The sequence below is a fragment of the Pelmatolapia mariae genome, linkage group LG20 (genome assembly GCF_036321145.2).
Source record: "Pelmatolapia mariae isolate MD_Pm_ZW linkage group LG20, Pm_UMD_F_2, whole genome shotgun sequence".
Taxonomy (NCBI): domain Eukaryota; kingdom Metazoa; phylum Chordata; class Actinopteri; order Cichliformes; family Cichlidae; genus Pelmatolapia; species Pelmatolapia mariae.
The window spans coordinates 19,036,557-19,050,738 of NC_086244.1; the positions used below are offsets into that span (position 1 = coordinate 19,036,557).

General features: G+C 39.2%; 1 protein-coding gene across 3 annotated transcripts in view; it reads left to right on the plus strand.

Annotated features, from left to right (window-relative positions):
- The window catches only part of pacsin1a (protein kinase C and casein kinase substrate in neurons 1a), a 35,773-nt gene that overhangs the window by 19,182 nt on the left and 2,409 nt on the right, over positions 1–14,182 (plus strand). For all 3 annotated transcript variants that reach the window (XM_063464670.1, XM_063464671.1, XM_063464669.1), the window contains exons 2-9: positions 3,413–3,542; positions 6,397–6,553; positions 6,709–6,944; positions 8,116–8,271; positions 8,613–8,788; positions 11,028–11,148; positions 11,247–11,353; positions 12,104–12,300. In XM_063464670.1, the coding sequence (XP_063320740.1) occupies positions 3,483–3,542; positions 6,397–6,553; positions 6,709–6,944; positions 8,116–8,271; positions 8,613–8,788; positions 11,028–11,148; positions 11,247–11,353; positions 12,104–12,300 (1,210 nt within the window). In that variant the 5' untranslated portion in view covers positions 3,413–3,482. The remainder of the gene's footprint in view (positions 1–3,412; positions 3,543–6,396; positions 6,554–6,708; positions 6,945–8,115; positions 8,272–8,612; positions 8,789–11,027; positions 11,149–11,246; positions 11,354–12,103; positions 12,301–14,182) is intronic.

Genomic DNA, 14,182 nt, shown 5'->3' on the forward strand with positions numbered 1-14,182 from the left:
TCATCCTGGTTCACATGATTCACAAAGACGTAAAAATGTCTTTATAACTCTTTCCAGACTGATAGATGTCAATGACTCAGCTGTTTGAGATCTTGGTCTGATGTGCTGCTTTTTGAGACCTTTTAGCCTACTTAACTTTGTCAGACAGGTTCTATTTAAGTGATTTCTTGATTCAACAAGTCTAATAGTAATCAGATCTAGATGTGGAACTAAAAAAGTACACATAGGTCCAGGTAGGTTTGTATACCTTTTTCCCCTTAATCAATGAAATTGTAGTTTAAAAACTGCATTTCTTATGCATCCAGATTATCTTTGTCTAATATTAAAATTTGTCTGATGATCTAAAACATAAAAGTGTGAAAAATATGGAAAAAAACTAACAAACAAGGAAGTGAACAAATGCTTTTTCACAGCACTGTATGCATGCATGCATAGCATGAAGATGGTTCGTTGAAAAGGACTAAAGGGATTACATGTCAATTCTAAACTTGGAATTTAGTACATTTTTAAAAAGTTAAAAGTGTCAAGCCTTAGTTGAGCATTAAATGTCCTGATATCTGGAATTTGTTATCTAACAGTGAAGCTACCTCTTACCTAGCTGTTCTCAGTTAGGCCAACCCTCCCATTTACCATAAGCTAATGACAGCTAAGCTAAGGGCATGAGGTAATGGTTCATGTGGGGACATGAGAATATAATCAGTATTCTCACATGTCAACGAAAGTGCTCGCAATTTCCAAACATAAAGAAAGGGGATGTTGTGAGAGATTGAGTTCCTTGTCTGTGACAAGGACAGAGAGGTAATTGGAGTCTTTTCGTTGTCATGGACAGCATTCAGTTATGCTGGGTGTGGCTGGCATCTATTGTAAAATACTAAAAGTCCTTGTATTTGTTGGGCAAGTGGTGAGCATGGCTGACATATTTTCTCTGTGTCACATGGACTGACAGAAATGGAAGCTGTCCTCAGTTTTGAGAAGTGGGTTACTGTGGGTGTTCCCCTGCTGATCACACTTTCCACAGAAAGTACTGCAAGCTGTACAATATCATATAACATATTATATATATGGGGAAAAGGCTGGTGGAACTTTACACTCCTGTCTCATATTCCTCTAAGGGATCTGTTTTCCCAACCACTTTAAGTCATTAGTTGTAATAAAGCTGATTCATACTCAAAATGATATTCATGCTAATGTAATATTTTTCTTTCTTCAATATCTTTATTATGAGGGTGGTAAGTTGCTACTACAGATTCAAGTCTTTGCATTTTTTACCATTCATCTTCTACATTTTGGCAAACACACTTTGCATGTCAATGCATTAAAAGCTTTGTGTGTCTTATTTCACATAGTTTATCCCCTATTTTAAGGAATACAAGCGGCACTGACTGAACAAACTTATTGGTGGTAGTGCTTTAGGCAGTACTTTTTTTTTCTTTGCCTTGGATGGGAAAACATGAAGTATAATGTCATGTCTATCTTGAACCACTGCACAGGTTCAGTAGTTCTGTAAGTATTTAAATCCATAAAACAACAACAAAACAAAGCTCAGTATTTCTGTGTATGTATATGTGCAGTTGTGAAATGTGTCACTCACTCAGAAAGGAGACATTGCACCTTTTTTTCCCCCTGGAACTGTTCGCTGCAACTGAAAGGCTCAAGTTGTCTTCAATTCAGTCTGTGACAGTAAAATTGCTAACTCCTAGAATAGCTCTGCTGTTTTGCAACCAGCAGAGAGTGCACTCTTGATAATAGTCAATGAATGAAAGCCTTGACTGCAGAAGAGCCTCAAAGACTGGCGTAAGTCTGGTGATAGTAACCAAGGGCTTTGATGAATACAGCATAGCTAAATCAGTTATCTGTCGTCTGTAGAAACACTGACTGAACTGGAAGCAGACTCAGTCACGTAGGGTGCAAATGTGTTGTTGAACTCCCTGATAATGTCTTCATGTCCAGACTTTCTGTGAAAAAAAAAGTTACTACTGACAATCCTTTCCTTGTATGACTTGATCTTGTGGTTTGAAGCCTCTTATTCATCTCACAAGGAAAATTACGTTGTTTATGTTGTTAATATAGAAAGTGAGGTCAGGCCAGTTCAAGTTGAGCCAAATACAGAAAGCTGTTTTTTATGACTCATTCCAGGGATGAAGGTTGTTGCAGGAATTAATTTGTTCTTGACAGCAGATGGAGGTTGAAGGATGAAGCATGAAGGGCTAGGCTACTGTTTGAACATAATATTCCTTGTGATGCAGCCAGCTGCAGAGCGCTGAGTCAGTTTATTCTCTGAAATGGCCACAACTCATCCTTCATCTGCTCTGACTTATAGCTAGCATACCTAACCATCCAACCCGATATCACAATAAAGCGTGTATCACGTGTACAACCATGTCCAATTCATGCTTTGCCTCTCCAAATTGTGAAATGTACACGCATCCAAGGTTGAACCATCGCTCAGGTTGGACTGTGCAGACTAAGAATCAATTAATCACACCCTTCCTTAATAATAATTTACAAAACTCTTTATCATTTTAATTAAAAGTGTTAGTAGTGTTAAAAGTTGTGTTTTGCTCTGTTGGGCCACATACAGAATTAGATAATAATTAAATCCACTGTAATTATAAAGACCCAAGAAACCGTGGCAGGGGAGGCTATAAATTTCATTGTCATACCGGCTGTTGCAGCGCTATGACGAGCTCTCTGTCAAAGGAAAGACATTAGTCATGAGGACAAAATAGATTAGGTTTCAAACAGAGTTCAATACCAATATAGTGGCCAGCAGTTTCTTCTGCTTGCACCTCTGTGGTAGGGCATTGAGTGAATGTCAAACAAATAAATATCAATCACCTTAAATACTTGAGGAACTGTGTTATGTACACCTTACTATGCAATCAGCAATCAAACAACATAATTAAAGAACACATTCAGATGTATAAATAGGAGTGTTGATCTTGTTTCCATTCTATTTTAGGGCGTTAATTACATGATTCTATATTTACACACAAGGTGCATTTCCAGGCAGCTAAACTGTGTAACTATGCATGTGTAGTGTGTATGTGTGACAGCTAATTCTCAGATTTAATGTGTCAAAAGAATGGGGGTTTTCACTGTGGAAGAATTGAGCTGTGTGACGCTCCACTCACTGTGATGTCTTTTCTAGGACACACCAATCTAAGAACCCCCTTCTCATTCCTCAGGGCACAGTGCTGCATGCATGGCGGAGAAGACTATTTTTACCTCATTATTATAAACGTCTGAGATAGAAACTCTACCTTAAAAGATTCTTTTGAGTTACCAGGAAAATAAATTGTCACAGTTTTGTTACACTAAGTCCAGCTCGGCCGTGTTTATAACTAAAGTTTTTGCTTTCTTGTGGTGTCGCTGTCTCTCATTATTGTTGTTCTCCTTTGTCGTTCTTCAGTGCATGAGGAACCCAGCTCTTCTGCAGAGGACAGGTTTAGTCATTAGAGTGCTTCGCTTCATCCAGGAAAATGTCTGGCTCCTACGATGAATGTGCAGGTGGTGACGACACCATGGACAGCTTCTGGGAGGTAAAGCCGCCGTCGTGTCTGTTTTCATGGATTTTCAAATTGTACCAAAACCTCTCACCCTCCATTTCTATTGATTTGGCTTCTGAAATCAAGCAATGCTATCAGTGAAATCATGAAACTGTTCTTAGAAGTAAATGCGTCACACACATCTTAATGAGGCTGTTTGATATCCATCCCCATTGAGTTTCAAGCCAGAGGGCCACTTGTGCTGTCCATTTTAAAGGAGGGTTTGATGCTTTTTGCTTTAGTGCCAAAAGTTAAATTAGACTCTCTTATATCTGCCCATTATATACGCTTCATCATCTTTGTACCATCATATTCAGTGGAAAAATACTGATGACTTCAGTATGGACTTCAAACCCTGCAAAAGAGGGGTCATTTTGAGCAGTAGTTTGATGACTGCTTCAAAACGCCTTCATCTAATATGATGGAAGTACAGCTACCAGAGCGCTCACAGTACTCAAAATAAATAAGCAAATTTATTAGACACAAATTATGAAGTATGAGGAAAAGTAAGGCAGGTTTGTTTATGAACCTTTCACCAGCAAGGGAATTCAAACTGGCATGCTTAAGGCAAAACGTAATGCATTAAGACAAGCTGTAAACCAGAGAGCAAAGTAATATAGGAGGCTAATTTGCATTTTAGCACAGTGTGTTTCTTTTGCTCCAAAGGGCATCATAAAAGTTTCCTCTTTATGAAAAGAAAAACATTTTTAAATAGCATTATCATAAAGCACTATATATGAAAATTTTAATACTGAAGATAAAGTCAGTAGATAAATGTTAAGGATATTAGCATATTTCCTTGTGGCCAGTTTCATAATAACTTTTTCTTTGCTGAAAATCTAAGAGTTTAATATAAATCTGGTAGAGACACTTCTTCAGCATTTTTTTTGTTGTTATTTCTCTATAATAGTGAATGCACTGTTAATCAAATTTGCTTTAGATCATACAAACTGTGTTAAGGGTTACAGTTAGGCAAGTAGTAATTGTGTCCCCTGGTGGAAGCACAACTCTGTGTGTGTGTGTGTGTGTGTGTGTGTGTGTGTGTGTGTGTGTGTGTGTGTGTGTGTGTGTGTGTGTGTGTGTGTGTGTGTGTGCGTACATGCGTGCATGTGTGTGTGTGTTTTTGCACTTTAACCCCCCCCAACTTAGTGATAATGAATTCCCTCAGTACAGAGTCTTCTTTGTGTTGTGGCTCTTAGCCACAGAGACTCAGACAAAGAGCCTCAGTCATCAGTCTCTCTGAGGCAGCCTTTCACCACATGCACCTGCCTATATCGTCTCTATACTAGCAGCACAGCTAGAGTCAGTTTATGGTTTATCAATGCTATAAAAATGCTGTATCCTCATGTTTTGTCATCAGGAAGGCTTGTGTTTTATCCACACAGAATGGTTTTGCGGCTCAAACAGAGGGGCTCAGGTGTGTTTTCATGTGTACAACCAGTACACCAACGTGTTGTTGTTGGTGTGACTTGGCAAACTGTCACATAGGACAAAACTCATACCGTTAAACACCTGTCTCATGGCCTCCCTGCAGCTCCCATCTCAAACAGTAACCAAACATGCGTGCTCACGTCAGGACCAATCAGAGTGCAGCGTTACAGCCAGCGAGCACATCAGAGACGCACTCCATGATCTGTGTTTGTATTATGCTGTATATGACTATGTATTTATACCTATACGCACACACATATTTCTGTCTTTACTTTGTCATCTATCCCTGAGTATCTGACTGCATTACGCCTCTCAAGAGGATTAAAGCAGCTACCCACACACATACACTCACTAAAACACATTCATCCACAGACACAAACTCAAGCCCGTGTCATTGCATAACTACACATGCACAGGCACTGGTAAACCCCTCTCCCTTCATCATGCACCATGAGCACACCCCCCTGCAGGCACAAAAGAGGCGGAGCCGCTCAGCCTGGCACTGCTTTTTTAAGGTAGTCCAAGTTAAGGGGGTGAGATGTAAAAGAAAATGCAATAAAATAAATATCGAGGTAGCATAACAGCTTTGATATTTTTAATTAAATAATGAAGTTGGCTGGAGCTTTCTGCTTAGATGGAGTAGCATATTGTATAATGCAATAAATGAAACATACACTCAATTGTCAGTTTATTAGTGAAACAGTGTATTAAAGCATGTTTTCTTTTGAAGACTTTTTATCAAGTCTCCAGATTAAAGGGCATGCCTAAATGCTGTTTGATTTGCTGTAGCTTCTGTAATGCTGCTGACACATTTTGATGTATGTTGTGTTGAATGTATAAACAGTACATAAAAGATGGATGTAGCTACTATGTCAACACTGATTGGTTGTACAAGCTAGAAGTGGTCATCTATGGATAACAGGGTGTTATAGTGGTCAGATACAACAATGTGAATTAGTGCTATTTATACTAGCTGCCAGTTGTGAAATTATACAAACATAATAAGCCTTAATACAATTTAACCTGGCAAATATTACAAAATATTACAAAATTATGCACAGTTGACATTAAGACAATGTAATAGCGTTTATTTCTGCTGTAAAGTTGGGGACTTTACCTTTGAGTCCATTAGGATTTACATACTTTTTGGAGCTAGCTTACAGTGACCATTTGAGGGACTGCATTTGCTACTCCTTTGCACCCCGAATGCTGCTGCTTGGTCCGAGTATTCAGTCATACTGCAGTCTCTCAAACTCTTTGTATTTTTTTCAGTAAATTTACAAGAGAGACATCGAACTGCCTTCACTTCAGTTATTCTCAGGGGGGGAAATGTCCGAGCTCTGTATATTTCTATGGTTGTTATATATGTACTGCAGATTGGTTACAAGTCCTTTCATTTGTCACTCTCTGTCCTCAGGTGGGGAACTACAAACGTGCTGTCAAGAGATTCGATGACGGCCATCGGCTCTGCAATGACCTTATGGGCTGCTTGCAGGAACGTGCCAAGATAGAGAAAGCCTATGGTGATCAGCTAACTGCCTGGTCCAAGAGATGGAGACAGCTCATTGAGAAAGGTCAGCTTTTGTTAAAGTGTCAACAAGATAAGAAGGCGCAAATGTACCGCTATCTTTCACCATGCGTCCTTTTATTTCGATGTGTTTTTCACTATTTCACTGAGTAATATTACCCTGAAATTTTACTTGGAATCACAAAAAAATCCAACTCGCAGGTCCACAGTATGGCTCTGTGGAAAGGGCATGGCTGGCTGTGATGACAGAGGCGGAGAGAGCGAGTGAGCTACACCAAGAAGTGAAGAACAACCTCCTTAACGAAGATGTTGAAAAAGTGAAGAACTGGCAGAAAGAAGCGTATCATAAGCAAATGATTGGAGGCTTCAAAGAGGCCAAGGAGGCAGAGGAAGGGTTCAAGAAGGCTCAGAAACCATGGGCCAAAAAGCTCAAGGAGGTGAGGAAGATGAGGGCAAATTATTTTTCTGTAAGGTCACAGGACCGTCTGCCCATCCATCACACTTTTACTAAACTTTAAATGGTAATCATAATGGGGATAGCAATACGGGAGCCAGACATTGCTAGCCATTGAAGCAGGATTTTATGACCATTTGCTATTGACTAAGTTATTATTTAACCCCTTTTCTATAAAACTGAACAGGATTACAGAAATTAATAAATATATTCACAAAATATACATTAAGATTAAAAGATGAGTGAAAGAGATCACTTGAATCTAAAATAGCCTTAGCTATTAGTTTTAGCAGCTGACCTTGGAACATTATTATTCTAGTAGTTTGAATAAAGTTATTTTTGAAATCAGTGAAAAGGCTCTAATAGCAGATAGAGCAAGTGACTAACTGCTGAACGCAGTAGAGCATTAGCGAGTTAAGGGCCAGATATTACCCTCAGAAATAGGTGGAGGCTAAAATGATCAAAGAGAGTGAATGCTGGACTTTTATCCACTGGTTAGCCAGACGCTGGTTGAAAGGTGTTAATGTGTTGTTGTGGTTACGGTAACCAAACGATATCTGTGAAGAGCATGTCCTAGAGTTGCTTTATTAAATGGTGGCACATGACATACATATGTTAGTTATATTAGCACATTTCTTTCTTTAAATCTTCAACTACTGTGCATGACTTTCATTCCCATGCGGCATTTCAAGCAACCTCCTGAGAACTGAGGGAAAAAACGTATCTTTTGGTTTAACCTTTCTATGATTTGTGTGTCCACTACAGAGGACATAAATGAATAGGCTGGGTCTCAGGAGGATAAACATTATGTGAGTTAATTAACTATGCGTCACTGGATGAAGTCTTGATTTCCTGCTTAGGGAGAAACTTTGTGTACTGATATCAGTTCCTGGCACAAGTACCAGACCAACAACCTAAGGCGAGCTCCTAATCAATGAAGAGGAGCAAATACTGGTTGTGCATTCATGCTGGAGAAAATTGCACATATCATTCACTACTGATTTGAAGCATCCTAAATAGAAGTATTAACCAAATACATTAAATTAGTTACCTATTTTATACTGTATAGTTTCTATTCTTGTGTTCCTTTAATAAAACCATCAGATCATGTTCTGTATCTGTGATACTAGCAATGTCCGTGTTTGAATCTACAGATGGAGGCAGCTAAGAAAACATACCACATGGCCTGCAAGGAGGAGAAGCTGGCTGCAACCCGAGAGGCCAATGGCAAGACTGAAGCTTCTGTCACACCAGACCAGCAGAAGAAACTCCACGAGAAAGTGGACAAATGCAAACAGGATACGCAGAAGGTAATAACCTTAAAGTGGGCCTGTTATGCTTTTCCTGATTTTTCTGACCAAAAGTTTCCAGTAATTAGGTCAACGAGTGTGCAAGTAATCCCTATGAGCCAGGCTTCAAACTGCTGTTTTAGACAGTTCGCTTCTATTCTTGGATCTGTCTGATGTCAAAAAGAGGGGAGTTCTGGCTCTGTGAGCAACCCCATGCTACTGCTGTTCAAATGTTCTCTTTGCAAGGGGCAGTCAATCAGAAGGAAGTTACAGACAGGGCTGCTCCAAAGCCCAATATGAGATTATTCTCCACTGTTTATTGTCCGTAGATGACTCACCGTGTTTTCTTGTTTCTGTTCCAGGCTAAAGAAAAGTATGAGAAGTCTCTGGAGGAGCTAAGCAAGTGCACGCCTCAGTACATGGAGTGCATGGAGCAGGTGTTTGACCAATGCCAGCAGCATGAAGTCAAAAGGCTGACCTTCCTTAAGGAAGCCTTGCTGGATATCAAACGCCATCTTAACCTCACTGAGAACCAAAGGTTAGTCAGAATGAAGGTTGGGTTGCACATTAAGCACCTCTGCAGTTTGGCAGGAAATGTATACCATCGTATAGACTATCATTCTGTGTGGGGCAGGAAATGTATACCATCGTATAGACTATCATTCTGTGTGGGCACATGTGAAGTAGGCAATGGATGCTTAGAAGATAGTTACTTAATTGTACTTTTAATCAAAAGTAGTCACACTGAATACAAATTAAAATTCGATTAGTCTGATTCGTCTTGTGTCACATTTGACACAGTTCACTGCAGTCTGATTAATTTCAACAGACACCCAAACCAGGCATGTGTTTCTCATTAGTTTTGAGACTCTCGGTGCTAATTAACCGATGATTCAGTCAGTGGCATTTCTGACAAACTGAATTTAGTCCAGGGTGAATGCTTGTCATATTCTAGATTTTCTTTTTTGTTATCCTGCATTTAGCAAACAAAGCCACGAGCCACGGAAAAGTGATTTTCAGGTTTAATCATTCACCTTTGATTTGATTTATTCTAACATTTTCACTCCTTTCCCAGCTGTAAAGCCTACTCCAGCTGCCGTTGGGTGAGAGACAGAGGACGCCCTACAGTCTATCACTGAGCAGTGTCTATTTAATTAAAATAAACCCAACTATTTCAGTGCTGTAATGCTAAAAACAAAATCCCTCTCCAACTAAAGCAGACTATTAGGAACTTTTTTACTTAAAAAAAAAAGATTACCATGTAATAGACATTATGACCATTACTTTGCAATGAAGTCATTCATTCAATGCCGCTTGTTCTTATAAACCAGATAATACAAAGCATGAAAAAATGCCACACTGCACTGTTTTTACTTGCAATTTCCAGTAAGAACAACACAAAAAGTGTTATCAGTCTTGACAATTAACAATAAGAAGAGGAGAAAGGAGCCAGGAAATGCTTGTGGATGAAGACAGCTTCCAAGAGACTTGTGGTTGTGTTCTCAGTGCTTCTCTCTAAATGCGTTTAATCGACTAGAAGAGGTCAAAAGTGACAACTCAAATCCAATATGAGCCCACGAGTTTCTCCAAACACTTTCAAATAGCAAGTTAAAGTCACTTTAAGAACAATGGGAAGCATTAGTTTCTCTGCAGGTGCGCTGTAAACCCTTTGCTCTGATTACAAGCCAGCAGTCGACCCTGATGGTGACAGAAGTGACAATTTGCCACTTCAGTCAACTCAGCAATCTGTAAACATTCAGTCTTCTCCATCTAACTGCTCAGATGGATACAGTCATGTTGGATGCAGCTGTACAGTGGCCAGCAGATACTTACACGTGTGAAGATGAAATGAACTGGAATTAAGAAGAGGAGTCAATACTAATTACTGAAATCAGAAAGCAATAGTTATAAATAAAACATAAGCTTACCTCAGATAGCTGATGAGGATAGCACAGAGGAAGAGTGGCTGTGCATGCACTCTCTGATCACCTTTACTATTCTGGGTGATATTTTGAGTTATGTTTGGTACATTGTCCTCTTTAGGGTCCAAGACCGGTCATGTCATAGGATAAGATAATATAGCCTTTATTTGTGAATTCTGACATAAACACAACGGTAGCCTACAAGTGAAAAGATTTATTTACAAATTAAGACCTCTACAATTTTTTGACAGTAGATTTAAATTGCTGACGACCACATGGCTGGAGTGCAGTAGCCCAGGTTTGAGGCCTTTTCCTGCATGCCTTCTCCCTCTCTCTCCCCCTGCTTTCCTGTGTTTCTTCACTACTTTGCTATGCAACAAAGGCAAAAATGCCCAAAAGATAATAATATTATAAACTATGCATGTCTTCACAGTCAGAGTTTATTTTTACATTAAATCATTTGACAGTACTCTTGAATAGTTTTGTTATCCACAGGTGTTAAAATATGACCCCAGACATACTGGTTTAGCCTGTAATTAGAGGAAGAAAACTGCAGGATCATTGTTCTCTTTTTAATCCATTACACATTGCCATGGTTTGGGTAAACAGTGGCAACATAAATACCAACATCGTGGTACAAAACAGGGCCATTCAGAGTAAATATGTCCACTGTTAAGAACCCCAGCTTTACCAGAAAATTCAGGGAGACACTTTAGTCCTGTCGTCACCCAACACTAGATCTCTTTCAACCTAGAATTTGAACTACACTGATGGTTCTGTTGCCAAATTGGCAGCACCCACAGGTCCCTTCTGGCACTTTCATTGTCACTATTTGTTCCATTTTCCTCTCTTCAGCTATGCCACAATATACAGAGAACTGGAGCGCACGATCTTGGCTGCAAACACGCAGGAGGATCTCAAGTGGTTCAGCAACAACCACGGCCCAGGAATGCACATGAACTGGCCCACATTTGAGGTGCAACGCCAAGCCATCACAAAAAAAAAACGTGTATCACACCTCTCCTCTTTATTTTCTACATTACTTTATGTGCTTCTCTTCTCTCTCCTCACCAGGAGTACAACCCAGACCAGGCTTCAGCTCCTCCGAAGAAGAAGAAACCAGACGGAGCCCCACCCACTCCTAGCACTGACCATGTGGCTCCACCTGGTGACCGTAGCAGGTTAGTTCAAGAGATCTGCTAGTGTATTTCACGGTCACATATTTTTGAGTCAAATCTAGCAATAAAATTACAAGATGACTAATAATTATTTTTATTCAGTTTTATTTTATTTTAAATGTTTATCTTTGTGAATAAATCTCAAGTAGAAGATAAAACCACCAGTGTTCTGGGCCTGTTTCAAGATTTTTACATTTTTAGACTTCATAATCTTCCACTTTAACACATATTAATTTTAATCTCGCATGTTGATAAAGTATATGTTTCAGTTTTCAGCCAAAAGTACCACAAAGATGTTTTGTGTACCTCTGGTTTAAGAGTCTGTCGCTTTAAATCGTCCCACCTGAGCCTTTCAGGAAGAAGACTGTGTTTAAACTGTTTATACTGAAGTCCAAATTTAATTATACACAATATATTGTCACAGCATTACTGCAAAGTAAAGCCAGCAAAACTCTTTCATAGCGCATGCCATCATGGAGCTACAAGTGTCAGGTGTCATGTTTTAGCTTCTCTAGACTCCCCTGATGCATGTTCCCAGTGTTTTCTGTGAAAGAATAACTCTTTTCATAACACTGATCCTTAACACCAGAATAGTTTTTAGACAGTCACGAAGGTCTGTGGCAGGCAGCTCATTTCTGACATTGGCTAGCAGGATTAGTTTGTTAATGGTTTTGACCTGTTCAAAACCTTTAAATTTCAGTCTTTTGTTTTGGAAACATCCTAATGTCAGCCTCCCTTTTCTCTCTCCTCCAGTGTGAGCAGCTATGAGAAGAACCAAGCTTATTCGACTGAGTGGTCTGATGATGAGCAGCCCGCTGCATACTCAGGCAATGAGAACGGTGGGAACGGCAATTCATTTGAAGATGATTCCAGCACTGGGAGAGGGGTACGTGTGCGTGCTCTCTATGACTACGATGGCCAGGAGCAGGATGAGCTCTCCTTTAAAGCAGGTACATGTGCATGACCGGGTGACATAGTTTGGGGATTTTGTCAATAATCATGCCATTCAGCTCAAGCGTACCAATAACTACAACAAAAATGCAGTTAAATTTTTATTTTATTTTATTGAGGCTGAAGATTTCAGATAAGACGACAAGCTGTAGCTTGATGCAGGTGTTCAAAAGCAGCTTGGCCTAATATGTATTTTCAAGTTCCTTCCTCTGTAGAAAATAGCAATGATGAGTCAATAATAGCCACATAGACAACAAATTACAGGGACTTGCTAACACTTAACAGAAGCTCCAAAGCTAGTCCAAAACAGTCCTCTAGAGCCATCACAGTGACATGACTAACAATTTAAAGGCAACCCGTAAACAGAAGAATAGCTACTGAAGAAGCAACAGCTGTGTATCTTTGTCTTGCTCCTCCCTTTGCATCCATATTTTAACCACACTGTGAGTGAAGGTCTTTGTTCATCAAGTTGTCGCCTGATAAAAACATGAAACAAACAAAGCGACACCCCACCCCCTGCCCAAACTCTTCAGGCACACAAACTGTCTTTGTGTTATATTTGAGTATTTGTCAGGACTCGTCTCACCTACAAGCTGTTGTATGTATTCTGGTTAAAAACCATTGAAAGCACCTCCTGTCGCTTCCTTAGAGGCAAACAAAATGAATCACACTTCTTCTTTGTTAGTATTTGTTTACCTGACATCAGTGAAATTCCTTACCTTTTAATGGTATGTTCCTGCTTTTCTTTGCACTTTACTGCCACTTATAAATCAGTTAACTATTATAGCCCTTTTAAATTATGTCATATGATCCATGCTGTAAATAAGAAGAAGAAAGAAAAACTGCCCTGGATAATTTTAAGATGTTTGACATTTTGTTTGGGGATTAGACTGGATTGGTACAGCCCAAAGAGTGTTCACAGAAGTTGAACTTAGCCAACATGACATCAACCACTCATCTCTGAAACCTTTTTCTGACTCCAGTCAGGCCCACTGGTTGGTTTTGGAAAATGTAGGCATAAATATCGGAATCTTAACTCCTTTTTTATTACTTTAACAGCTTTTCCTACTGATAAAGACCGCCCCTGTGGTTACTCATACTACACCAATGAAATTAAGTAACAGACAAACAAACCACCATAGGGAACTACTATAGTAATTTATGCCTTGATTTAGTTTTAGTTTAGTTTGCTTGTTTTTACAGTGACTGAATAAACAAAGCATTTCTCTTTCATTGTGACAGGACAGGGTGGGCAATCAGAATGTTTCCCTTAATTTTACACATTTATTTCTTACAAGTTAAGCCTAAAGAGACAGTTTTCTTGTATTTACAAGAGCAACATGTCTTTAATATGTAGAAAACTTGAGACACACAGTGAAACTGCATTTCCTTTTCTTATATTAAGAGATCTCAGTGATTAAATGTGTTGTTAAGCTTCGTTACACTGAGAGAAAGGGAAGCTTCACTGATCCAGCCGACTTAAAATCAGGGTGGGCAGCATGTGGCCCACAATGTAAAATGAGTTTGACATCCTTGATCTAAAGGAATACTTTATTCTCTGAGGATATACAAATAAGATGATATTATATATGCTATAAATTCTGTGTAAGTTATTCTTGTACAAGAAAGTGAAAAACAGACAAGTTGTGGTTTTTTGACATATTATCTATCGGACAGTTTTGCTTTTTTCCCCTAACAACCTTAAAGCACAAATACACAACTAACCAGTGTTACCAACACAGCACACATTTGATGTCACTCTAGCTGTTTATTCATGTTTCTGGTGTTTGTGCTACGCTAAGTTAACCTGCTGCTGGCCTATTTAGTTTAATCTATTTTATAGTTTTGGTGGAAAGTTCAAAGTCTCATTTATACAATATA